General features: G+C 40.7%; 1 protein-coding gene across 1 annotated transcript in view; it reads right to left on the reverse strand.

Annotated features, from left to right (window-relative positions):
- Positions 1-27,207, reverse strand: part of pcdh15b (protocadherin-related 15b) — a 1,519,471-nt gene that overhangs the window by 68,573 nt on the left and 1,423,691 nt on the right. The window contains exons 34-37 of the mRNA XM_072557866.1: positions 16,285-16,500; positions 12,825-12,913; positions 7,259-7,435; positions 5,394-5,612 (exon numbers count right to left, since the gene is read on the reverse strand). Coding sequence (XP_072413967.1) covers positions 5,394-5,612; positions 7,259-7,435; positions 12,825-12,913; positions 16,285-16,500 — 701 coding nt within the window. The remainder of the gene's footprint in view (positions 1-5,393; positions 5,613-7,258; positions 7,436-12,824; positions 12,914-16,284; positions 16,501-27,207) is intronic.

The raw sequence follows: 27,207 nt of genomic DNA on the forward strand, positions 1-27,207 counted from the left end.
ATATCACTCAGATCTCTATAAAATTCCTCTCTATTCCACAATTGAATATAGCTGGAAACAGTGAATGTATTTTATGCTTAGCAAGAAAAAAACTCAGAAACGTTCTAATCAAACATGTTTGTTCCTGGGATATACGATTATGTTAAGGCTGCACTATGTCCCAGAGATACCAAAGGCTTCTCTGTCCTTATCATTTTAAAAGCACACATTTAAAAAGGGTGCAAATAGAAACAGACTTCCAAAGTTTGTTGAGAAAGAAGTCTGAGGACAGATTAGATAAACTGAAGCTCGACAGTTTAAAAAGAAGATTGTTCAACAAAAGGAAGTTATTACAAATTTGTTTTGTTTTGAAACTCTCTCTAAACTTAAGGTAAAATAAGGGAGGCCACATTACCTGTTCTGCTGTCTGAATCAAAGGGTCATGGGAAATTGTCCAAGGATGTGTGGGTTCGGGAATATTGGCTTATTCAGCATGGTGGCTCAGTGGTTAGCACTGCTGCCTCATAGCACCAAGGTCCCAGGTTTGATTCCAGCCTTGGGAAACTGTCTGTGTGGAGTTTTCACATTCTCCCCGTGTCTGCGTGGGTTTCCTTTGGCTGCTCCAGTTTCCTCCCATAGTCCAAAGATGTGCAGGTCAGGTGAACTGGCCATGCTAAATTGCCCGTAGCGTTAGGTGCACTAGTCAGAGGGAAATGGGTCTGGGTGGGTTACTCTTCGGAGGGTCAGTGTGGACTTGTTGGGCTGAAGGGCCTGTTTCCACAGGGAATTTAATCTAAATTGTAACTGACAGACATTAAATGATAGAATCTTGACATGTTATTCTTTCAGTGATCAACTAGGAGATCCTTTTTAAAAAATAGTCATTGTTCTCTTTAGGGACTATAACAAGGTTATAATCACTAAGTTGTACTAAAGTTATTAATTTAAAGTGAATGAGGAAAACTGCACTGGAAAGCTGAATGAGTGAGACATTGAATCAGTTCTGATATTTGAAAAAAACATTTTATTGAAAGAATGACAGATGTTTGGATAAATTTATGAAGAACAATAGCAATGCAAAGTCATTGTGACGATACATCAGAATACCAACTCACAAGTCTTAACTTGCATTCTCTGCATGGCTTTGATTGTCTTCTACCTGAAACCCTAACCACCTTACCATATGTCAAAGAAGTTTCAGAAATGACAGCCAGACTACTAAGACCCCTCAGAACCCTAGTAGCACACAAACTCACCAACACTCTCAAACATAAACAAACAAACTTAAAAGAACAAGGACAACCCATGGATGAAACCAATGTCATCTACAAAATTCCATGCAAGGACTGCCACAGACACTACGTAGGACAAACAGGAAGAAAGTTAGCCACCAGAATACACGAACACCAGCTAGCCGCAAAAAGACACGACCCTCTCTCCCTCGTAGCCCTACACATGGATGAAAAAAACCACCATTTCGACAAGGACAACACATCTATCCTGGGACAGGCTAAGCAAAGACATGCCAGAGAATTCCTAGAGGCCTGACACTCCAACCACAACACCATAAACAAACGCATAGATCTAGAAGCCATCTATCAACCCCTCAGAAAATGAACAGGAAATGACATCACCACAAATCCCAAGAACTCCATCCAGGAGAAAGATATAAATAGAAAGCAGGAGACAACAGCTTCGCTTCACTTGGAGGTCGCCACTGATGATGTCACCTTGCCAGGTAATGAAATGTCTGGATATCAAACCTATAGCTAAGTGAGCAAACCTACACCCTACGTCCTCTACCTTCTCTAACATTCAGCCTCTTCCACAATGTGCCCTACCCCCATCAAACCAATTGCTATTTCCTACCTGAAACTAGAGAGTAGCATTTAAATGGATCCAGGCAGTTAAAATTTGCTGGATCTATAGTAAAGACCCAGCTTGGGAGTCTATTCTGGTGAAATGTAAAACCTGCCCTGATGACCTGGATAGAATTGAAAATCAGACAGGCTATAAAACTACCAGCCTAAATATTACTGTAAGTTAAAATACTTCAATGACCCAAAACACCCAATCTTTGATTCGAATTACAATGCATATTTCTTGCAACATTATTTATGCTATCTGTAACTTACAAGCAGCTTTAAATACACAACAAAAGTTGCTTTAAAACTGGTGTGTTTGCATTGATTAAAGAATACAATAACCTGGTTATTTCTTGAGCCATTTATGTAACAAGGAACTTTACTGGCGCTCTCTCATTGCATTTCATATCAACGTTATAAACTGCTGGTTAATTATATTCTATTGGCCATAAACCAATCACATCAACAAACCGGAAATGAAATGGGTCTTTACATATCGCTAAAAGCAAATGTTTGTTAGTTTCCTTGATTTATGATGTAATTTATTACCTATCAATGTAGGTTATTTAGCTGTTCATGAAATTTTATGTGAACTCTAAATTGTCGGTTTATGAAACATTAGGTTAAAATATAATCAGATGTGTAATCATGTGTTCCCTGGCTGTGATATTGCATCTCAGAGTAATTAGATTGCATATTAAATTGATCATTATTTAAGTCATGAGTATTTAAGGTTAACATACAATCAGAACATGCTCTGACAAATACAATAAACCACATGAAAATAAAAGCTATACTTACTCCTTGAATCTGATACAATGCAACGAGAAAGAAGAAGAGGAAAAAAAAATAATCAATATTTGTTCTTTTAGTTGAAAATTCATTTCAAACTGTGCATGTATTATCAATGACCAAACAGTAGAGCTGAAATTATGATTTTCCCTCATAGGCATGAATGTGGGTTGGAGATAGTGCTGGAACATAGATTTCTGGTTATATAATCTGCAATCATCAATATTAAGAGTTTGAGCTTGCAGAGACAAAGTATTATCATTTCAACCCTCACTTTTATGATTGCATTTTAATCAGTTCAATTAATGATGCAGAGCCAAAAACAAGAAAATAACATAACTGTTTAGCTTTGTCATTGAGCACAGCATTAGAATATTTGCAAATGATCCAAATTCTGATCTGCAAATTCTTTCAAGTCAGAGAGTTAACATGCAATGCTCAATGACGTGCTTCATTCAAAATTCAATTGCCGAATAACACAACACAGATATACAAAATAATGAACAATATGTTGCTATCTGCAAAATGCTTTATAAATAAAATAAAATGAAACTAAACAAAATCAGCTCCGATGCTGGTGAGTGTCAGGGATAATTTGTTGTTCAGTGAGTGGCATAACTTATGAAGATCTAGAAAATGTAGAGAAATAACATTATATGAAAATACAAAAGGCCAGATTGTATAGTTAGGTGAAGCAATGCATTGAAATATAGCTTGTATAGCTAAAGATTGAAGAAACACAGACTTGAAGCCATCTGCTTGGAGGCTTTTCAGGGTGAAAGCTTGTATGCAGCAGCATTGCAGCTTCATTGTTGCATGCCTCTGCTGAGGAGTTGCATCTTGTGAAGGCTCAATAAGATCACCTAGGACTGAGAACTGATGTGTTTCATCCAATCTTGACAGGTTTATGAAAGATTAATATGTAAATATTCTGTTTTAAGCCATCAGTACCTGGTGCATGCTGTAAACTGTGGTGCATGGAAATGCAGTTACTTCCAAAATTCCTTCAAAGCCTCTTCTACGTGTACTACACGTACAGCACTACATGTACTGGGCACATCAACCGCATGACCAACACAAGACATTCCAGGTAGGTGCTCTACTCCCAGCTCCAAAACGGCAGGCGGGCCCCAGGTGGACAGAGATACTGCTTCAGGGATATCCTCAAAGCCTCATTGATGAAGGGTGACATTCCTACAGACACCTGAGAATCACTGGCCCAAGACCATCCAGATTGGAGGAGGAGCATTCAGGAAAACATCAAGCCCCTCAAGAATTGCCGTCTGGAAAAAGCGGAAGCCAGGGGAAAGGAGAGCGCTGCCGTACTAATGCCCCGCCCATCCCTTCCTATGACCACTTTCTGCCCAAAGTGTATCAGAGCCTGTGATAGCCATATCAGACTGCACAGCCACCTATGGACTCACCCTGAGTGTCAAAGAGAGTCATGTTCATCTGCGAGGGACCACTGATGAATGACGGAATGATTGTTGGGTGTCATTCCTAGAATTCCATCCTTTAAAGTATTGCATAAGCTTCTTTGTCACACCAACTGCAATTGTTCAATAACTAGGGACACCACTACCTTCTTATTTGCAGATCAGGATGGAAAATGAATCTTTACCTGCCAGAAATGACAGGTTCATCGTGTTCACAAATGGTATCATTGCATTTGGAGATGACAGCATTAAATACTTGGTTCAAGATGGAAAAATGCAATGGGAAGGGGGAAAAAAAGCCTGATTACAAACAACTGAGAAACACAATGTGCAGTGGTAAATAAATATTAAACTTCACCTCCATTTTTTGTTGTTCGAGGCTTGTGCAGAAGAGACAGGAACAAGCTATGGCTCCCTGCAGAGCATTGCTATGCTCAATATTTAAAGCTAAAAGTTATTGGGTAAAAACAAAATCTGGGAGCATATAGAAATCTGGTTGGCTGAAAACTAGACTGCCCTGAACAGAGATGAAACTGGACGTGGATAGGCTCGTAATTGCTGCTGGTATCTTCTGGGTCAATTGTAAACATCTCAGTTTTGGAGGCAATGGTTATCCACTCACAAGTGGCCAGGTAACTAATTTAGCACCGTAAGGTCAGTGCACAGACGTTGACTATAATTTTCAAGTCAGCAATTAAGCCCAACCAATGTTTAGGGACTGACTCTCATCAGAAGATCAGGGGACCAGTGCTTGATCTATTATTTCCAAACCTCAACTTTGCCACATCTCTATAAGTGCAAATTATCCACAAGCATGGCCATAGGCTACTCTGTGTAATGGCAGAGGTGCGGACAAAGGTGACCCTGTCCTGTTGGCCCCTTAAGCCTTGACGGCCAATCCTTCATCCCTTATCAGATGTTGAGTATGTGCACCCTAGTCCACATGTCAAAAATCAGATGGCGGGCATGATGTGATGCAAGATTTTGACCATAAAATGCACCCATCAGTGCCTCTCACCCCAGAGAGAGATTTCAGCCCCATAGCTCCATTAATCCAACACTGTACTAGCTGTCAGGAACTAGTTTTTAATTTCTTCTTACTGTGGGCTAGTTTCACTTAATAATGTTCCTTCATAGAGAAACTGAGAACCAACCTGGGGAGAATCGAATTTTGTTCAACTGCTCACAGCAAGTCAAAGTGTATTCTATCGCCAATCCAACCAGCATTGATTAAGGGTGACATGATGGAGAAATAATCCAATTCACAGCAAAATGAATTAAATCGCAGGTATTGATTAACACATAAAAGGTGTGTACTCACTGTCTGTAGGTTACCATAACAATCAGAATTGCAGGTAAACAGCAGAGGATGATAATGATAGCCAGAGCCAGCAGAGCACCTTCTGTATAGCCCACAGCTTGTGCCTGTTTCTGTACATTTGCCACCACACTCGGCGTGCGAATTTCCAGAATACGACCTCCTTGTCCCAAGTAAGGCTGAAAGTCTTTATTTATATCTAGAAGTTTGCCATCTAGAAATCTTTATCAATCACAAACATAAATTGGAGAGTAAGATATATATTTTAAAACTGCAATTCATATTAATCTTCGCTTAGCTAAGACATATCTCCTTGTAGAGTCCTGCTACTTATTGATGACAGTTTCATGGAATCTGAGGGTGACTGATAATAACATGCTTCATGTTTCCATGCTGTTTAGGCTATCCCTAGTCTGTTATTAAATTTGTCAGGCAGTCACGGGTGGGCATTACATGCTGGCCTTGGCCAGGGCGTCTACATTCACAGCCCATGCATGAATGGAAAATACAACTGATGTGTCATCATGGAATGGTGAAATGGGAAGACACATAGCAGATAAAATTTAATTTAGATGTGTGTAAAGTGATACAATTTGGCAGGAATAATTATGAAAAATCATTTAAACTAAATGGTACTACTTTGAAGAAAATGTAGAAATATAGCAACTAGTTGTATAAGTCCATAATAACAATTTGATACTTGCATAATGGTCGTAACACACTAAAAATGTCCTATGGCAATTTACAGGAGGGATGACAGACCCTTTTAGGACAGTTTATAAGGAGGGGTTAGGTTGATAGAGGAGGGGAGTTATTTACCATTTTGAAAGGCGTTAATGTCACTTTTCTATTTTATTTTGACAGAAATAATAAAAAATTTCCAATTCAGTTATTTTTTTCACAAGGTTAATTGCTCTATAGAGCTTTACATGTGGTATCGTGGCCAATCACAGCTCTGTCACAATGTTGCTTATTTCTCGATATCTCATGTGGAAGCAGAAACTGCTGCTTTGAACGTTTTCTTTCGCTTCTCTACAAGTTTTAATGAGCATTCTTGTCATCAATGTTCCTAAACAATTGCAAAGAATATCCTCTACAAGTCTCATTAATGAGCATATAGGAGAGAACATCACCACGGCTTTGAAATTGGGCACATGAACAGCTTCCCAGAACATAAAATGTGACACAGTGGGTTTGTAAGAATTGGAAATGTGCAGTACATTTAAAATATTGCTCTGTATGTCTCATTAAAAAGAGACTGAATCTCACTGAAGGGTGTCTCGTATGTTGAAATGTTTACAAATGAGCAAACAGTCATATAATTCTCTGAGGTTCATTTTGAAAGGGCTCCTTCGTTTGATTGGACAGAGACTATCATTTAGAAATTTTGTTAAATGTTAAGATTGCACATTTGACATGAAATGCTTATTGGACAGTCTAATGAATTATGAAATATCAGAGACTGTCTCTCCCACTTCTAACGTGTAGGGGAGACTTAAGTACACATAGGCATCACAAAATAATAATCTGTGTTCTGTTCTAAGAATAAGAGATATTAGAATATGAACACAGTACAGTACATTTAAACAACATTCAACTATTGCTATTTTAATAAATTTATTCACTCATTAAATGGGAAAACATTCCTATTTGAATAATTAACAGAGAAACATTGCACAAATGTGTTAGTCATAAATTAATACGTACCAGCAGAGAGCTCTCACTTCTCTGTTCAATCTAGATTTATCCCCACAATAAAAAGCATTTGCTAACTTTCAGCAGAAAACAAATGTCAGTAGCACAAATTAATTCCAGATAAACATGAAAACTGAACAAATTTTGAAACAGTTGGCCTGTATTTTACTCACTTGAAGAGCTCATTCCTTGAAATTGCTCTGTTTGTCAAAGGGTCAATGGCATAAACCATCAAATCTGACTTGGAATAGTCTTCTTCCTGAAAGCCATCTCCATGTCTGCGAGGACCGATGGATTCCACTACTACCTTTGCTCCAGGAATCTGATCCTGTACGTAACGTTCAAGAATTCTAAGAGCACAAATTTAATAAAACATAAGTGGGTAACATAGGACACCACTTTGCATGTACATACTTTACACTCAAGTCTCACTATTGGAGATACAGCAGCTGGATTAGTCAGTGTTTATTTTAAATCAACCTGTTTGGACTGCTATAAACTTACCCCGTGTCAGGCAGAACTTGAACCTTGACATACCCAGAGGTAGGCACACTACCACTGTGCCACAAGATCCTCAGAGGTTTAGCGTTTAGGTACTAATGCCACTCTACCTATTCAAGCTACTTGGAGGCATGGGATAAGGAGGAGGTCTGCATGTTAAAGGGAAACTCTCAAAGAAATCACAGTGCAAGACCTAGGCTTCATTTAAATACCCCAGCCCTTTCGCCAGCCCAAAACCAACAGGACCAAGGACAGGGTAGAGCAGAAAATTGGCTTGGGAATATTGTAATGCCAGGGACTCAAACGGATGACGGAATTGGATCTTGGAGACTGAGAACACTACTGCTCTTCCTGGGTCACAAGGAACTTTCTCAAAGGTAAGTTTGGAAAGCTGATCCATCAATGCCTCCTGTCACCATCTGGCTTTTAAGTTTCACACCTTGTGGATCTTTGTGATTCTGCAATAAAATCACATTGTGGCACCAATCCTAACATTTTGAATCTAATGGCCAGTGATGGGAGCTACACAGTACTCGAGAGTCAGTGAAGATGAAATGGCAGCATCTGTGAATGGCCAGACAAATCTTAACCAAGAACAAAGGAGCATGGACATTAAAACAGAGGTTCAGGTGTCTCTCTATGTTATAGAGTCATAGAGTCATAGAGGTGTACAGCATGGAAACAGACTCTTTGGTCCAATTCGTCCATGCCGACCAGATATCCCAACCCAATCTAGTCCCACCTGCCAGCACCTGGCCCACATCCCTCCAAACCTTTCCTATTCATATACCCATCCAAATGCCTCTTAAATATTGCAATTGTACAGCCTCCACCACATCCTCTGGCAGCTCATTCCATACACATACCACCCTCTGTATGAAAAAGTTGACCATTAGGTCTCTTTTATATCTTTCCCCTCTCACCCTAAACCTGCTGGTTTAGTTCTGGATTCCCTGACTCCAGGGATAAGATGTTTTCTATTTATCCTATCCATGCCCCTCATAATTTTGTAAACCTCTATAAGGTCACCCCTCAGCCTCCGATGCTCCAGGGAAAAGACCCCCAGCCTGTTCAGCCTCTCCCTGTAGCTCAGATCCTCCAACCCTGGCAACATCCTTGTAAATCTTTTCTGAACCCTTTCAAGTTTCACATCTTTCCGATAAGAAGAAGACCAGGATTGCATGCAATATTCCAACAGTGGCCTAACCAATGTCCTGTACAGCCGCAACATGACGTCCCAACCCCTGTACTCAATACTCTGACCAATAAAGGAAAGCATACCAAACGCCTTCTTCACTATCCTATCTACCTGTGATTCCACTTTCAAGGAGCTATGAACCTGCACTCCAAGGTCTCTTTGTTCAGCAACACTCCCTCGGACCTTACCATTAAGTGTATAAGTCCTGCTTAGATTTGCTTTCCCAAAATGCAGCACCTTGCATTTATCTGAATTAAACCCCATCTGCCACTTCTCAGCTGTTTGCTCTAGTCTTTGCATTCGAAAGAAAGGACAATTGAGAACTACAAACTTGCGTACACAGAAAATTGACAAACATTGACCAAATACTTAACTACACCAGCAACCATCCCAACACACACAAAGTTGTATCAGAACACTATTTCAACGAGCCACCACACACTGCAGCACAGACAAACTTCGGAAAACAGAGGAGAACCACCTATACAACGTATTCAAGAAGAACAGATATTCAAACAATACAGTGCGCAGATTCCTCAAGAACAAACCACGACAAGCAGACCAAACACAGCCAGAAACCCTAACCACCTTACCATACATCAAAGGAGTTTCAGAAATGACAGCCAGACTACTAAGACCCCTCGGAATCCTAGTAGCACACAAACCCACCAACACTCTCAAACAAAAACAAACAAACTTAAAATACCCAGTACAACCCATGGATGAAACCAACGTCATCTACAAAATTCCATGCAAGGACTACCACAAACACTACGTAGGACAAACAGGAAGAAAGTTAGCCACCAGGATACACGAACACCAGCTAGCCACAAAAAGACATGACCCTCTCTCCCTCGTAGCCCTACACACGGAAGAAAAAAATCCACCATTTTGACTGGGACAACACATCTATCCTGGGACAGGCTAAGCAAAGACATGCCAGAGAATTCCTAGAGGCCTGGCACTCCAACCACAACGCCATAAACAAACACATAGATCCAGATGCCATCTATCAACCCCTCAGAAAATTAACAGGAAATGACATCACCACAAACCTCAGGAACCCCATCCAGGAGAAAGATATAAATAGAAAGCAGGAGACAACAGTTTCGCTTCACTTGGAGGTAGCCACTGATGATGTTACCTAGCCAGGTAATGAAATGTCTGGATATCAAACCTACAGCTCAGCGAGTAAACCTACATCCCAAACTGTAGGGAAATAGATGGTGACATCTTGCAAAATGTCCAGATTACAGAGGAGGAAGTGCTGGATGTCTTGAAATGGTTAAAAGTGGATAAATCCCTAGGACCTGATCAGGTGTACCCTAGAACTCTGTGGGAAGCTAGAGAAGTGATTGCTGGGCCTCTTGTTAAGATATTTGCATCATTGATAGTCACAGGTGAGATGCCGGAAGACTGGAGGTTGGCAAACGTGGTGCCACTGTTTAAGAAGGGCAGTAAAGACAAGCCAGGGAACTATAGACCAGTGAGCCTGACCTCGGTGATGGGCAAGTTGTTGGAGGGAATCCTGGGGGACAGGATGTACATGTATTTGGAAAGGCAAGGACTGATTCAGCTGGAGTGTCGGAGGCTGAGGGGTGACCTTATAGAGGTTTATAAAATTATGAGGGGCATGGATAGGATAAATAGACAAAGTCTTTTTCCAGGGGTCGGGTCCCAGAACTAGAGGGCATAGGTTTAGGGTGAGAGGGGAAAGATATAAAAGAGACCTAAGGGGCAACGTTTTCATGCAGAGGGTGGTACATATATGGAATGAGCTGCCAGACGATGGAGGCTGGTACAATTGCAACATTTAAGAGGCATTTGGATGGGTATATGAATAGGAAGGGTTTGGAGGGATGTGGGCCAGGTGCTGGCAAGTGGGACTAGATTGGGTTGGGATATCTGGTCGGCATGGACAGGTTGGACTGAAGGATCTGTTTCCTTTCTATACAGCTCTATGACTCTACGACTCCGCATGGTTATATGGCCCACATGCTAACAGCATCCAACACACCAATATTGCCCCATGCAGAGAAAAGTTTCCTCATATTGATCCTGCCCCACACACCGATACACCAGCCCTCTGCTGATACTGTCTCACATGCTGATGGCATCCAACACATACTGACCATGCTGCAGACAGCATTACTGTCTCCGTGCCATGATATTATACATAGATTCCCACACATTGATACTGCCCAACGTATTGATAATATCTAGCATACTGAACCTCTCCCTCCCACCAATACTTCTCCAACACTGTGACTGCCCCTCACACTGATACTGCTCCAATTATTGATATTGTCTCCTACACCAATTCTGAATTACATATGGATACTCTCCAGAATGCTGTCCACTGATAATGTCTCAAATGATGATAGTGCCCTATATGTTGATGAGATGTTGACACTCCTTCTGCATGGAGAAAGTGAGGACTGCAGATGCTGGAGTACCAGAGTTGAAAAATGTCGTGCTGGAAAAACACAGCTGGCCAGGCAGCATCCGAGGAGCAGGAGAATCGACGTTTCAGGCACAAGCCCTTCTTCAGGAAGGGCTTATGGAATTCCTGAAGAAGAGTTTATGCCCAAAACATCGATTCTCCTGCTCCTCGGATGCTGCCTGGCCTGCTGTGATTTTCCAGCACGACATTTTTCAACTCCTTCTACATGTTAATGCTGCCTTTGGAAGGAATTAGAATGAGGGTGAAGATCGGTGAATTTAATGTCAAACTGGATGCAAAACAAAAAGAAAGAGACAAAGAATTGTTAGATTGAGAAATTTTTTTCCCTTTGGTACAAGCTTAAGTATTCTTATTTTTCACACATCCTTCATCTTCACTGAATTACGTCTGGCTACCTCCATCTTTTCCTAACTTTGCCATCTTTTTGTTACTATTTGTCCCAAATAAACAAGCTTAGCTATATGTTCTTGTGTGATATTACCCACTTCAATCTTCAGTCCAGTTTGTTCTATTGTATTCCTGCAAACTGCTTGCAAACTTCAGTTTTTGTGGACTTGGTGTTTGTAATCAATCTATAATCTTTATGTTTTAGACTTTGCTTGATTGATGATATATTTGTACAACCTCATTTGCTTCTGCAAGTTGCACTGTGTCATCAACATACGGCAAGCTTGTTAAGTCCTGAGCTCCAATTTTTACCCCTGGAAGTACACCTAATTTGCTGAAATCTTGTTGTGTGCACAGATCTAATAACTTTTGTGACATTCAATTAAACATATCTTATTGCCATCTCCTCCCTTCTAGTCTGAGGCTCACCAATTGCATCTCAACATAGTGTCTGGATAAATCTTGCATTTTTAACCATCAAAGCCACATTACATTAGCACATCTATTAACTTTTGGCAACAAATGCAATCAAGCACTTTGCATAGTCTATATGCAGGTGTGAATGCACTACTATAATACAAGCATTTAGCAACAGCAACTTATCTTTATACAGAACCCTGAATGTAATAAAATGTCCCAAGGCTTTTAATGCATTTAGCACAGTTGTGTCTAATACTTCCACTGAAACATGAATCGATGTAAATGAATGATCTCGTGTTTAAAACAGCAGACAAAATAATTTCATAACCTGTTTAAAATTTTGCTAAATTAACAATGGCCAAGTTTATATTGTTGAACCAACAATTAGGTTTATATTGTTGAAGCTAATTTATCCACTTTTCTTTAAGGAAGTGAATCTTCCATCTACACCTATGTGGAACTCCAACCTCTCAGAAAGTGTGATTTTCTCTTAACTGCTGTCTGAAATTGCTGTGCAAGCCATTCAGTTCAAGGGCATTTTAGACTGGGCAATAAATGCTGGCCTTTCCAGTGACAGCTACATCCAATCACAGAATTGTTTAAAAAGTCTACTTGAAAAGTAAGGCTGAGCTTTTGCATTTTATATGCAAATTCCATTTTGCAGATCTCAAGAACAATTAAAATATCAGAAATAATTTTAAAGAAACTGTCACTTCCTTCTATCAGACAAATAAATTTTACACTTTAATGTATGAAAACAGTACAATACCCAATCAACTGATCCTTGTTCTGTTCCACCAGGGTAGGTGGGACATTGGAAACAATCACTTGCATATCCAGTTCATTGACGACAGACACCTGGAGAAAGGACAAATACAATTGTATTGGTTCTGATGGTTTGTTAACTGACCACCCTGTTCCATTTATTTAAGGAACAACTGATTCAGCTTTACTTTAAAAGCTGCATAAACCTCACTGTTTATCAGGTTGGATAACAGACTCAACAAGTTAAAATCACATTCTCAGAGTTTCGCATTTCCTTGTGGGAACTTCAGATGTACGAATGAGGCTATTGCCTATTTCTATGCTACAGTTTGGTCATGATGAATGTTTAACTTGGATACAGATGGTCACAACACAAAGTTAAACAACACATTTTGATGAATATAAAGAATATATGGAGACATTCATTTTGTATTCAGAGTATATTGGTAAGCACTGCTACTTTTAGGAACAAACAGGAAGTAAACCAATACTCTTTTAAATCAGAAGAAAGAGAACTTTTCTTGCTTATGTGCAAAGTCATCACCATATTTAAGAGTCTACAAAATCTACATGAACAGATTTTTACATTTTATTAGGGATAAGCTGTTTATTGAACTGTCTGAAAAGTTCAGGGAAACCCATGGTAAACCCATGGCTTAGGAACTCCCAATTGTGAACAGGAATATTGTGGGTTTTAACCATGATGACCGCACAGTGGCACAGTGGCTAGCACTGCTACCTCACAGTGCCAGGGACCCATGTTCGATTCTAGCTTTGTGTGGCTGTGCGGAATTTGCACATTCACCTAATGTCTGTGTGGGTTTCCTCCGGGTGCTCTGATTTCCTCTCACAGAGTAAATATGTGTAGGTTAGCTGGACTGGCCATGTAAATTGCCCCGTAGTAGCCAGGGATGTACAGCCTATGTAGCTTAACCATGGTAAATGCAGGGTTACGGGGATAGGATAGCGTGGGCGGGTGGGCCGGTGGGGGGTCGGGGGGGGGGGGGGGGGGGTGGGGGTGTGCAGCTGGGTCTGGGTGGGCTGCTCTTCGGATGGTCACTTCGGCTGCAGACTTGATGGGCTAAATGCCTCTTTTGGCACTGTAGGGATTCCATGATTCTAACCAGCCAAACTGGAGGAGCTTTCCAGTACAACAATACTGAATAAGCCTCTCACTGCTTGCTCATTGAAGATTATCTTGCCTAACACTTGTTGTGTGGTTGAGAAGAGTGCCAATCTGATTTACAAGCCATGGTCCTCAGCAACAATGGTGGAAATTACATTCATCAGGCAATGGATCAAGAATCACTTATTGTTTCATAATATCAAAATTGAATTTTCTTTCCCAAGTGTAGACTTAAATAAACTTTCAAGTCACATAAAGCAATGTTGAATGCTGTAAATCAAACATGGATTACATGATTGCTGAGTATAACCTCCAGCCATTCGTCCCATTCAACTTTCTTCTAGGTGGTATTGTCTTACGCCGTGTTAGTGGCTCCTGCACAACATTATTTCATTAGTTTTCATGAAGTATTGGTGCACCTTGTCCAATCCACCATGAGTCATCTGCCCATGGAGTATTGCGCTGTAATGGGCTATTTGGTAGAAGATGTGGGCCATTTTTATTGGACGACATTGATGAGCCTTCACCTCCTCCTCACATCCAAGCATCTGAAGTGTTACTTCAGTACATCAAGTGCTTGCCCAATCAGAGTCTTTATTCTTGCCTAGTTTAATTCTAAATATGTGTTGGGTATTCGAATGTGCAAAGATCACAATAAATTTATGACAAAGACAACACACGATTAATTTCACAAGAACGCCAACTGTTTTAAATAAAACATAATGAAAGAGGCTGTTAAATTGATCAGGTGAACATAGGATTCAGATATACTTTGAATTCTAAATACATTCAAATGTTACACACTGAAAGCTTGCAGTTTGAAAGGAGTGCATGTGATGTATATTTCATAATACCGATGCACTGAAAATATCCCTCAATATTTAAAGGAGGCATAGAATTTTGATTTACTAGAATAGCTTAGTAAAATGTACCTTGAACATAAAAAAAAGAATGAAAGCTAAAAATGACACTTTATTCTAACTAGACTTAAAAAGGATACAAGAGCTGTGGATGCTGAACTGAAATCTTAAATACAATTTAAGATTGTTTTCTTCAGCATTCTTGCTGTGCACACAACTGATTGTCTGGCATGATAACAGTGCTTCAACAAGACTACAAATCTGGAGCAACAAGCTCCACTGTTAGTGATATCCAAATAAGCTGTCTGCCATTTTCTGTGGAAGCTTTAGTGAAGGAAGCAAATGACAATGCGAAATAACTATTTTATTCATGAATCCACAAATTCATCTATCTATCATCTCCAAATAAAAAAATGGTGCATCAAAGAGATCCTCAGTGCATTGCATTAGACCATTCAACATAAGCCTTCTTGCCTAAATAAAATGATAGTGCGATGCATGGTTACACATGGGGTGACTGTTCAGGTAGGAGTAGGATATCTGTTTTAAAGATTTATTTTGAATATGCTTTAATGCTGACTTCAATGGCTGGAAAAGTAAAGAAATAAAGAAAGGTTACACTGAAGCCTGCTATTAAACGGAATTAAATACACAATTTTAAAATAACAGAATACAGTTAACAATAGCCATTACCATCACTCACAATTGAATCAACCACTAATTAACTCAGAGTGCACCAAATAAAGTATGAAATATTCATTTTGATTAACTGACTTCCACAAAGGCATATATATCTGTAACCAATTCCACAAGATGTACGATGGTGAGTCTCCTGACAAAATCAAATGGCATTTAATCTTTATCATAATAACATAGAATAGTCATTTTTTTTGTCACTTGTAATTTTTTACAAAACAAAATGCAGTGAAAAGTGTTTAAGTCGCTATGTCTCGGCACCTGCATTAATAACAGAAGTTATAGTTTTTAAAAGTTGAGACAAAGTCCATTATAATTCAATACCTGGCTTTTCGGTTTGGGAAAAGAGAGTACCACTGCAAGGCTGCCATGCTTGGCCACTGGAGGTTGCCATTGAGGCAGGCCATCAAGAAGTACCATAGATGCGAGACACAGTGGCTCAGTGGTTAGCATTGCTGTCTCACAATGCCAGGGACCCAGGTTTGATTCCATCCTTGGGACACTCTGCGTGGAGTTTGCACACTCTTCCTGTGTCTGCGATTCATCTGGGTGCTCTGGATTCCTCCCACAGTCCAAAGATGTGCAGGCTAGGTGGATTAACCATGGGTATGCGGGTTCCAGGGACAGGGTAGGGAGGTGGGTCTGGGTTGGCTGCTCTTCGGAGGGTCGGTGTACAGTCGATGGGCAATGGCTTGCTCTGACACTGCAGGGATTCAATGATGATTCTAATCTATTTAAAGGTAAAGCAATATATAACTTAAAAAAATCTTTATTGTACTTACAACAACTTGTGCACTACTGCTCAATTCTGTTCCATAGTTGTCTGTTGCAATAACTTCAAACTTATAATAAGACCGTCTCATGTTTCTGAATGTAATTGCTGTCTTGATTGCACCAGTATACTCTTCTATTACAAATCCATCCTTTCCATCCTTTGTGGGTGGTATGATTAATCGGAACTGAGAAATGCTGTAGTTTCCACTATCCTGATCTTCAACCTGTCAATGTACAGAATAATATTTTAAAAAGCCACACCTCACATTATTCACAAAACAATGTTCTGGAACCAGGTTGGATGGTCCGGCTATTTTAATGTGTTGTTAAATTTTGAAAGAAAATATAGAACCTCTGGTCCATACTTTCACCTGAAATAAGCAGAAATCATGTTGCCCAGCAATAGTGAAACATTAAGACAACCGTTATTTCCATTTCTCAAAATATTCTTATTTGGCCCTTCAGCTAATTGGACTAATTGTCAAGGAAGCAAGGTTTGCAATGCAAAATACAAGTAAGTCATGTTGAAATTCATTATGTTCCAGGAGAATGGAATCAATATTTATTATGAGGTCAGAGACTGGTATATCATTGCAAAAATCAAAAGAACTGTGAGGACAATGACTTCCATTTTGTGGTCTGGATCTTTGATCTTCACAATTTTGTTTACCCTATCTATATTCCCTATTCACCTATAATATGTGTTGGACCATTTGTCTTCACCTGTCTTAACTTTGTTTAAATATATTGGCATTTGAGGTCCTGCAGGGGCATAATTTAAATTGCATAAATTAGACGTTTTCTTTCACTGCTTTTATTAAAATTAAGTGCAGTGCAATAAATAAAGTTATTTGTCTGTTGCTGATGAAACCCGATGTAAATTGCTTTTGTCCTGAATAGCAGTCAGTTGGACACAAGGGACATTTTGGAGGTCTAATTGAAATAATATTATGATTTCTGATGGCTTATGGAACAGTGGAGCATGAATATCAGTACACTCTTCCCATTTATGTTGTGATACAGAATTTTTACCACATCCCAAGTAGCTAGCAGATGGATCAGTAAGTGACAAAATGTCAATAAATACATCAAAAGCAGGTAACACAGTGGCACTGCCTCACAGTGCCAGGGACCTGGGTTCGATTGCAGCCTTGGGTGATTGTTTGTGTGGAGTTTGCACATTCTCCCTGTGTCTGCTAGGGTTTCCAAGGGGTGCTCCAATTTCCTCCCACAGTCCAAAGATGTGCAGGTGAGGTGGATTAGCCATGGGAAATGTTAGGTTACAGGGATATGGTAGGATTTGGGTGGGATGTTCCTCAGAGACTTGTGTGGACTCGATGGGCTGAACCGCCTCTTTCCACACTGTAGGGATCATGTGACTCCTCTATGAAATTTTAAGAGTAAAAGGTCATAACAGCCATACAGGAATAGGTATTTTCGTCCTGAAATCTTGTCTGCCATTCAATATTACGACTGACATAGCTGAGCTCCATTTATCTACCATAACTCAAGTTCTCTCAATACAATGCAGTCTTGTGAGCTCCAGTGCAGGATGAGGGAGAATTCAGCATTTTTACAACCCTTTGTGTGAAAAATTATTTTCTGATTTCAATATTAAATGGTCAGGCTCTAATTTGAAGATCTTGCCCCATACCTATCCTTGATTCCCAGGAGTATCAGTTTATTTCAATCTACCCTTTAGGATGGTTTTAGCAGTTTGAGCCTGTTGGTCAGATGCCCCATCAAGAACAAATATGACACAGGCGATTGATCCAAACAAACATAGTCACATGTGAAATACAATTGTAAAAATAAGGACTTTGTTTGGAATTGGATTATGCTATCAGTGGCATTGCAAGAAATAAAAATCTGGAAATAAAACTTCTGCGTTCAGCATAGCTGGACAATCCAGTGTCTTCACTGGTGCTGATAAGGCAGAAAATGGAAACATCTTGTTTGCTGAGTGTTATCCTGATGAATCGTCCACGATAATGATTGAAAGAAAATCATTAACTATAATATATTGAGACAAAGTGAGCACATTGCACAGTCAATAAAATTATTATTCTATACGTTACAAACATTGACATCTTCCAGGCTTAAACATATGTAAACGTTCATAGCTTTTGCTACATGAAAAAAATTGCAACTTGCAACATACAAAGCTAAAATGCCTCTCAAAGCCCAAAGTGCAGTCATCACAAATACTATGACATCCTTTCGTGCTGGATACAACTTATATTTATTTGAAAGCAAAACAATTTTCCTTTTGCCTTTGCCCTTTAAAATAAAACAGGCAGCTCACATGATGTTCTGAAGGTCTGAATATTCTTTGTTGAAAGACACTGGGAAAGATAAGTTCATGAGGTAGTGCAAATGCTGGATAATGCATTTCAGGATAAATTGCTTCAATTAACTTCACAAAGGAGATAAGCAATTATCGAAAAAAGGTTCTATTGTCTTTAGCTGTCTTGACAACAACTGTATAGAAATGAATGGAATTTCAGATTCCTGATGCAGGTTCCTGGTTGGAGAATGGTATGTAACCTGTGTCATTGCAATCGGGAGAACTGGTTAAATAAAATGCCTGTAAGGCATTGAAATAACCAAGATGAGCCCTTTTCCAGGATTTTGAATCCTGAAGCAGAAATCCCATCCTCTGGAAACTGCCAGCTGATCAGGGTTTGGCAGCTCTACATTACAGGCTGCGCAGGAGGATTAAATTCTGCTGCTGGTTAATATAGAGACTATTTTGGGATCCCATCCATAGATAGTGGTGAGTGGCACAGATTGGGTTTCACAGGGAGAATGTCATTGGCAATTGAGGGTGAGCAGGTCCACAGCGATGGGGGTGGAGGATATAGTAGGGCTTGGATGCGAGGGCAGGGAATTTATTTTTCAAAGAATGGTCATGGAGTGTGGGCACTTACGACTAGGTCAGCATTTGTCGTCATCCCTAATTGTCCAGGTGGATGTTAAGAATGTTGTAAGTGGGGAGACCCACCAGGTTGGGATGGTAGATTTTATTCCCTCAAGGGGATTAATAAATCAGGTGGAGTTTTTTTTGACAATCAGCAGTTACAAGGTTGCCACTCATTGGGTTTTTATTTCAGATTTTTATTGAATTCAAATTTCACTGATTGCCATGGTGGGATTTAATCCCACATTCCCAGAACAGTAGTATTACTAGTCCAAGGACATTACCATTACACTGCTGTCTACCACTGTGTGTGTGTGTGGGAGGAGGGGGGTGGTGGGGGGGGATGGGAGGATGGCGTATGCTATCTCTCTGATGGTGACCCATTCCCTTCCCAATAGCAGGTCTCTTGATGGGTACCTTTGGAACATGCACCTCCTCTGGACTATCAAACACGACAACGGTTTGCGGGCAACCATCAGGAGGCACAGGAAACTCATGAGGATTTCAGGGATTCCCTGAGCCACCCTGAAATCCCAGCAGGCTCAAGGTTAATGACCCTTAAGTGGCTCAATTCGTTAGCCTAATCAGCCCATTCCTCCGGCTGGCTCATCCATGCTGCTGACCTAATGTGTATTGGCCTACCTGCAAGTGAGGATGGGCCGAATGGGGGCCAGTTCACATCTAACATGCTTGGGGCAACTGCATTCAAACTCAGCCAATGGTTTTCTATGAAGCAAGCACAGCCCAAATTCTGCCTGAATTGAGCCAGGAGAGGGCGCTACCACACCAGAAACCAACCAGCAAAGATACATCCATTAAAATCTTGACTACCAACGATATCTGAGCATCAATCAATAAAATAAAGACATAAAATTATATTCAAAGTAAATATCTACATTTTTAATTCTCTTGCAAAGTTATCCAGCTTAGAAAAACAGAACTGATACTGTCTTTGCTAGCTTTATTCAAAACAACAGCATACTGGAGAGCTCAGTTAAACTCCAAGGTTGCCACAAAGATCAGCCTGGCTTCTTTGCAAAAGTTATTTCATCAATTCCATTTCAAGAAACAAAACTAAAGGCTCATTCTCACATTTCTTGATGAATTTGCATATTGTAGCTTTATACTGTCCATTTGTTCTCTTCTGCCAAGATATACAATTATTTTAAATGTGATTTATTTTTGTTCCTGCTCCCTTTTGTTGTACTTCTTAATAATTTTGTGATGCATTATTTTAACGTCTAATGAACGCTGACCTATTTGGGTAAATCCTACTATTCAGTTTTAAAATAATATTACTTGTTATTTTTATCAACAGGCTAGCTATTATAATTAATGCCTTAATTTGCTTAATCTAAATTTTTAAAATTTTTGTCATATTATCTGTACATGATTTATCAATTTTTTTTAGATTACTTTCTAAATGATTTCTACATTACTTTCTACATGATTTATCAATTCCTTTGACCAAGAACTTATTTCTTCTTACTGGCCAATTAATGGTCCCCTTACTTTGAAGAATGAAAGTCTTTTTGTTCAAAATTCTTATAGGTCTAAAGAGGGTAGATGTAAATAGGATGCTACCTCTGGCTGGTGAATCTAGAACCAGTGAACAGCAAAAATCAGGCCAATTAAGATTGGGATGACAAGGGACTTCTTCATTCAGAGGGTGAATGTTTCAAATTTTCTGCCCTTAGCGGGATGTGGAACAATACTCCTCTAATTTTGGTTTTGGTGCAGGGACCTCCTCCAAATGTGGAACTCAGAATGGGCTGTGCAACTCAGAGGGACCACTGATCTTCAAGCACAATAATGAGCATGTACAGAAAGACAACGACGGCTTTCTGGAAACAATGACTTCAAGAATATGGGTTTGGGAATAGCTCACCAACAAGTCATTGAAGTAGATAATCAGCCATGATTTAATTGAATGTCAGAGCAGGCTGAATGAGCTGAATGGCTACCTATAGGTTTGTTCAATACATTCACATAGGCTGAATGACCCTCTGATCGTTTACTTATAAATTCTGTATTCTCTCTCACTAGCTGCCTGAGGAAGGAGCTCAGGGCTCCAAAAGCTTGTGGTTTCAAAATAACCTGGACTATGTTCTGGATTTTTGACTGAATGGCCAACACATGCTTCTCTGTTCCTAACTGCACTCAGTTATGCAAAAACCTAAATTTCATGTCAGGCTTTAAATACATTAATTACTGGTCATCACCTTGATCTAAAACTGTCCTCTTATAATGTTGCCATTCCTGAAATGCTCAACACATGCTATGTTAAGAAAGTAGGCTCATTTTCTAGGTGCATTCACTGTTGGTTTGCAGCCCCTTATTCAGATAGTCACATACACAATCTAATCTGAACATTTAAAAACTTTTTTCATTTTTTGTGGGATGTGGGCAACACTGGATGGCCAGTATTTATTGTCCATCCCAAGTTACCCTTGAGAAAGTGGTTAAAGTGGTGGCCTTCTTGAACTGCTGTAGTCCACCCACTGTGGGTTGACCCACAATGCCATTACGGAGGGAATTCAGGATTTTGGCCCAATGATAGTGAAGGAACGACCATGTATTTCCAAGTCAGGATGGTGAGTGACTTGGAGGGGAACTTGAAGATGATGGTTCCCATATATCTGCTGTCCTTAACCTTCTCGATGGAAGTGGTCATAGTTTTGGAAGATGCTGTCTGAGGATCTTTGGTGAATTTCTGCAGTACATCTTGTTGCTAGTCCACACTGCTGCTACTGAGCATCGGTGGTGAAGGGAGTGGACGCTTGTGCATGTGGTGCCAATCAAGCGGGCTGCTTTATCCTGCTTGGTATCAACCTTCTTAAGTGTTGTTGGGGCTTTACTCATCCAGGCAAATGGGGAGTATTCCATCACACTCCTGACTTGGGCCTTGTAGATGGTGATCAGGCTTTGAGGAGTCAAGAGGTGAGTTACTCACCGTAGTATTCCTAGCTTCTGACCTGCTCTTGTAACCACTGTGTTTATGTGGTGAGGCCAGTTGAGTTTCTAGTCAATGGTAACCCCCAGAATGTTGGTGGTGGGGGAATTACTGATGGGAACACTGCTGAATGCCAAGAGGCAGTGGTTAAATTGTGTCTTATTTGAGATGGTCAAAGCCTGGCATTTGTTTGGTGCGAATGTTACTTGCCACTTGTTAGCCTAAGCCTGGATATTGTCCAGATCTTGTTGCACTTGAACATGGACTACTTCAATATCTGAGGCATCACAAATGATGCTGAACATTGCTGACCAAGTATTGGTACAAAATGTTGGGAACACTCAGCAGACCAGGAAGCATCTATGGAAAGAGAAAAGAAGTGAATGTTTCAGAACTGATAATGTGTCATCAGGCTGCAAGGCTGACTCTGTTTCTACCTTTTCACTGCTAACCGACTTGCTGAGAATGTTCAGAATTTTCTATAATTATTTCAGATATCCAGCATCAAAGTAATTTACTTTTGCTAAACTTTTTGGTGAAGCTTCCAGACAGTATATTTTCACTGAGTTGTTTTCAATGTTATCAGTCGGTGACTACATTACTTTTTAAAAGGAATTTATTTGAATTGCAAAACACAGTGTTGAACGTAGTCTGGGACTGGAGTGAATCCATATGCTGCTTGAATTACCCACTTGGGTCTGCACAGAGTTTAGATGGTCCATTGGTTTGGTTTAACATAATTTACACAATGTTGAAAATGGCGCGCCTCAGGGATTTGTATGAAGCTACTGACAAGAACAGCATTAGTGATGTATCAAAGGCAATACATTTCTGAGCAGCTACATTCCAATAAGATTTTTCATGGCTGTAATATGGAGGTCAAATCTGCATTCAATGACTGTCAAGGAGGGGGGGTGGTGAAAGACAATAATAGTTAATTATACATTTATTCTCTTGTAAAAGGTGGCAGTCAAGCAGAGTTTAGGGCTATGTCTAATGACAGACTACACTGTAAAGCTTTCACAAATGATTTATTTTCATTGCAAAAGGAAAAGCTCCTTGGCTGCCCACTAGTCCTCATGGAGAATAACTAGACAGCAAGGGACTGACCTTCTGGGTCTAATCTCACATTTTGTTGATCTCACATTGACATCGGCATGTGTGCACACTGGACACCTTCAGAGAAGGTTGACTGAATATGGCAGAAACTTTCATTTTGTAATTGATCAAGATGAGGCTGTTGGGGATCTTTATTCATTCTCATTCAGAACCTTGGCTCTAACAGCGTTCCCCCATTCCCCCATTCATACTTGGGCAGAGTATATGAATCAGTGATTCACTGAGCCACTGAGGGAGTAAAGATATATTTTCATCCACTATTCACGTCTTCTAGATAATGTGGAAGGATCCTTGTTAAAATGCTTTGTCCTTGTTTGACAAATTTTTCAAAAACATTTAATGCTGTCTTTTCCCTCAAGCATAGCACCCTGGCAGACCATGATTTGTACATTATTTTGGATGAGTTGTGACTTTTGGAAATTCAGCCAGGCTCATTAGTAAAGGTTAACCACTTAGTTTTAGCTGTTGAAGTGAAAAATGCATTTCTGTGTTGTTCCTATGAATAGCATAATTTAGCACTGGTGGTGATTATCAGGTGGAATGCAAAAATACCATCATTATAGGTCAGCAGTAAATATCAACTATTGTTGCACACAATGCAATTCCTACTCAGTGTTAGAAATTAAAACACTTTGATTTATTTAGACATTACAGGAGGCAGAAGATTAAAAGGCAGAACCCAGTGACGTGTATGAGATGGATAGCGATTTACGCCTACTAGAGTTAATTAGGCCATCTTATCTCACATAAGCAGACCTGCTGTTTCAGGATTTCATTGTTGAGAGAGGGACCTAATCATTTCACAACACCAGATGCCTTGAAATTTCTGACTATATTTAAGTTGACTCAATTGTTTTACTTTCATATCTTGGCAAAAGTGAATTTGGTTTAAATTAATGGATTTTGGATAGATGATTGTTTGTATTCATTCAGGTGAAAGATTTTAGTGCATTTTGTTTCTCTTCTAGTCTTTCGGCTTCAGTCAGTTGTAGGGTCCATAAATTTTAGGCTATGCACAGTACGCTTGCCTTTATTTAACACTGCTGCACTGCATTGTTGTGAGTTCTTCCATATCCTCATGCACCCTTGGAGAACCATAATTTATTTTAGGTTGAACCAGTATTTGGCTGCAGACCAACATCCACAGTAACAGGTTTGATACGGTTGTAGATTATATCAGTTGAACAGCTTGCAGTTTTAATTATGCTAAAGTAAAATCTTAGGAACTAAACTGAGTATTGTTATCTAAATTTTAGCATGATATTAACTCTTTAATTTCCATTATGGTGCAGTTATTTAAAATAAAACTTCGCTCAATAAAATCACAAGCCATTCAATAGTTCTTGTAACTTTTTTCAAATTCATTCATGGGATGTGGGCATTACTGTCAAGGTACTTGTTGTGCATTTGTAATTGCCCTTGAGAACATGCTGAGTCATCTTAAAGAACCCCTGCAATGCAATTAATACACTTGCGGCATTATTAAGAAGGATTTAGATTAGTGACAGTCAAACAACAGTGCCATATTGCTGAATCAGGGTTTGGTGTGCTGTGGAGGGGAACATGCATGTACTGATGCTCCCATGTGCATGTTGCCCTTATCCTTCCAGATGCCATTTTGGAACATGCTATTGAAGGAGTCCTAGCGTATTGCTGCTTTGTATCTCATAGATGTCAGACATTGCGCCTTTGAACACCAGTGGTGGATGGGTGTAGCTCATGTGGGCTGCTGTTCTAGATGGGGATGAGTGTCTTTGGTGGTATTTGAGCTGCTGTGGTATTATTAAGACTGAAGTTGAGAGCACGGCAGAAGAGTGCCAAGGGGATCTGGAATTGAAGTGGAAATGTTGGAATCTGAAGGTTCTAAGAAACTGATTTTTAGGATCTATTGGTATTTGGACTGGAACTTTGGAGCTGGATTTGTGTATAAGTAAGTACAAGCCTATTCAAGCTTTCCTGGTGGAGAAAGGATGAGCCCCTTAATAAGCTCTTTAAGTAGAAAAGCTTCAGGGGTTATTAACTGGTGGTAACTGAACATCCTATAACCCCTTCCTTTTCCTACCCCTCTAACAATTCAATTGGCTATTTGAAAATTCAGATCTGTCAAGAATCCCAGCAGAACCACCCAGACTGTGATTTTGAATTCCCACCCACACCAGGTGCGAATAGAATGACCCTTAGAAAACCCAATCTCTGGAATGGGGTGGAGGAAGGTGTTGGATGTATTGAAGGGGAAGTCTGAAACATGAGGGTTACAAAATTGTATCCTGGCCCCATTCAAGACTGGGCTGTGCACCACGCTTCAAAATACTGGGATGTTGAGATTTTTCTGATAATGGGAGACTTGCGGATGTGGAGGGTGTTGGAGCTGTAACAGTGACTGGGCATCAGCATGAAAGAATCTGGCAGACAGTAGCCATAACTTTAGATACATCCACAACATATTGCTGATCTTCAAGAACTATTCCTCAAATTGGATTTTATTGTATTAAAGCGTAGCAGGTCAGGCAGCATCCAAGGAGCAGGAGAATTGACGTTTCAGGCATAAGCCCTTCTTCAGGAATGAGGAAGGTGTGCCAAGCAGGCTAAGATAAAAGGTAGGGAGGGCTAAGATAAAAGGTAGACTTGGGGGAGGGCCGTTGGGAATGCGATAGGTGGAAGGAGGTTAAGGTGAGGGTGATAGACCGGAGGGGGGGGTGGGGGCAGAGATGTCGGGAAGAAGATTGCAGGGCAAGAAGGCGGTGCTGAGTCTGAGGGTTGGGACTGAGATAAGGTGGGGGGAGGGGAAATGAGGAAGCTGGAGAAATCTGCATTCATCCCTTGTGGTTGGAGGGTTCCTAGGAGGAAGAAGAGGCGCTCTTCCTCCAGGCGTCGTGTTGCCATGGTGTGGCGATGGAGGAGGCCAAGGACCTGCATGGCCTTGGCGGAGTGGGAGGGGGAGTTAAAGTGTTCAGCCACGGGGCAGTTGGGTTGGTTGGTGCGGGTGTCCCAGTGGTGTTCTCTGAAACATTCCGCAAGTAGGCGGCTTGTCTCCCCAATGTAGAGGAGACCACATCGGGTGCATCGGTTGCAGTAAATGATGTGTGTGGAGGTGCAGGTGAATTTGTGACAGATATGGAAGGGTCCCTTGGGGCCTTGGAGAGAAGTGAGGGGGGAGGTCTGGGCGCAAGTTTTGCATTTCTTGCGGTCGCAGGGGAAGGTGCCGGGAGTGGAGGTTGGGTTGGTGAGGGGTGTGGACCTGATGAGGGAGTCACGGAGGGAGTGGTCTTTCTGGAACGCTGATAGGGGAGGGGAGGTAAATATATCCTTGGTGGTGGGGTCTGTTTGGAGGTGGCCTAAATGACGAAGGATGATACGACGTATCTGGAGGTTGGTGGGTTGGTAGGTGAGGACCAGTGGGGTTCTGTCCTGGTGGCAATTGGAGGGGCGGGGTTCAAGGGTGAAGGAGCGGGAAGTGGAGGAGATGTGGTGGAGAGCATTGTCAACCATGTCTCAGGGGAAATTGTGGTCTTTGAAGATGGAGGCCATCTGGGTTGTTCGGTATTGGAATTGGTCCTCCTGGGAGCAGATGCGGCGGAGGCGAAGGAATTGGGAATATGGGATGACGTTTTTACAGGGGGCAGGGTGGGAAGAGGTGTAATCTACGTAGCTGTGGGAGTCAGTCGGTTTGTAGTAAATGTCTGTGTTGAGTCGGTCGCCCGAGATAGAAATGGAGAGGTCTAGGAAGGGGAGGGAGGAGTCTGAGATGGTCCAGGTAAATTTGAGGTCGGGGTGGAAGGTGTTAGGAAAGTGGATGAACTGTTCAACCTCCTCATGGGAGCACGAGGTAGCACCGATACAGTCATCGATGTAGCAGAGGAAAAGGCGGGGCGTGGTGCCAGTGTAGCTGCGGAAGATGGACTGTTCCTCATATCCGACGAAGAGGCAGGCATAGCTGGG

The sequence above is a fragment of the Chiloscyllium punctatum genome, chromosome 38, assembly GCF_047496795.1.
Source record: "Chiloscyllium punctatum isolate Juve2018m chromosome 38, sChiPun1.3, whole genome shotgun sequence".
In the NCBI taxonomy this organism is placed as follows: domain Eukaryota; kingdom Metazoa; phylum Chordata; class Chondrichthyes; order Orectolobiformes; family Hemiscylliidae; genus Chiloscyllium; species Chiloscyllium punctatum.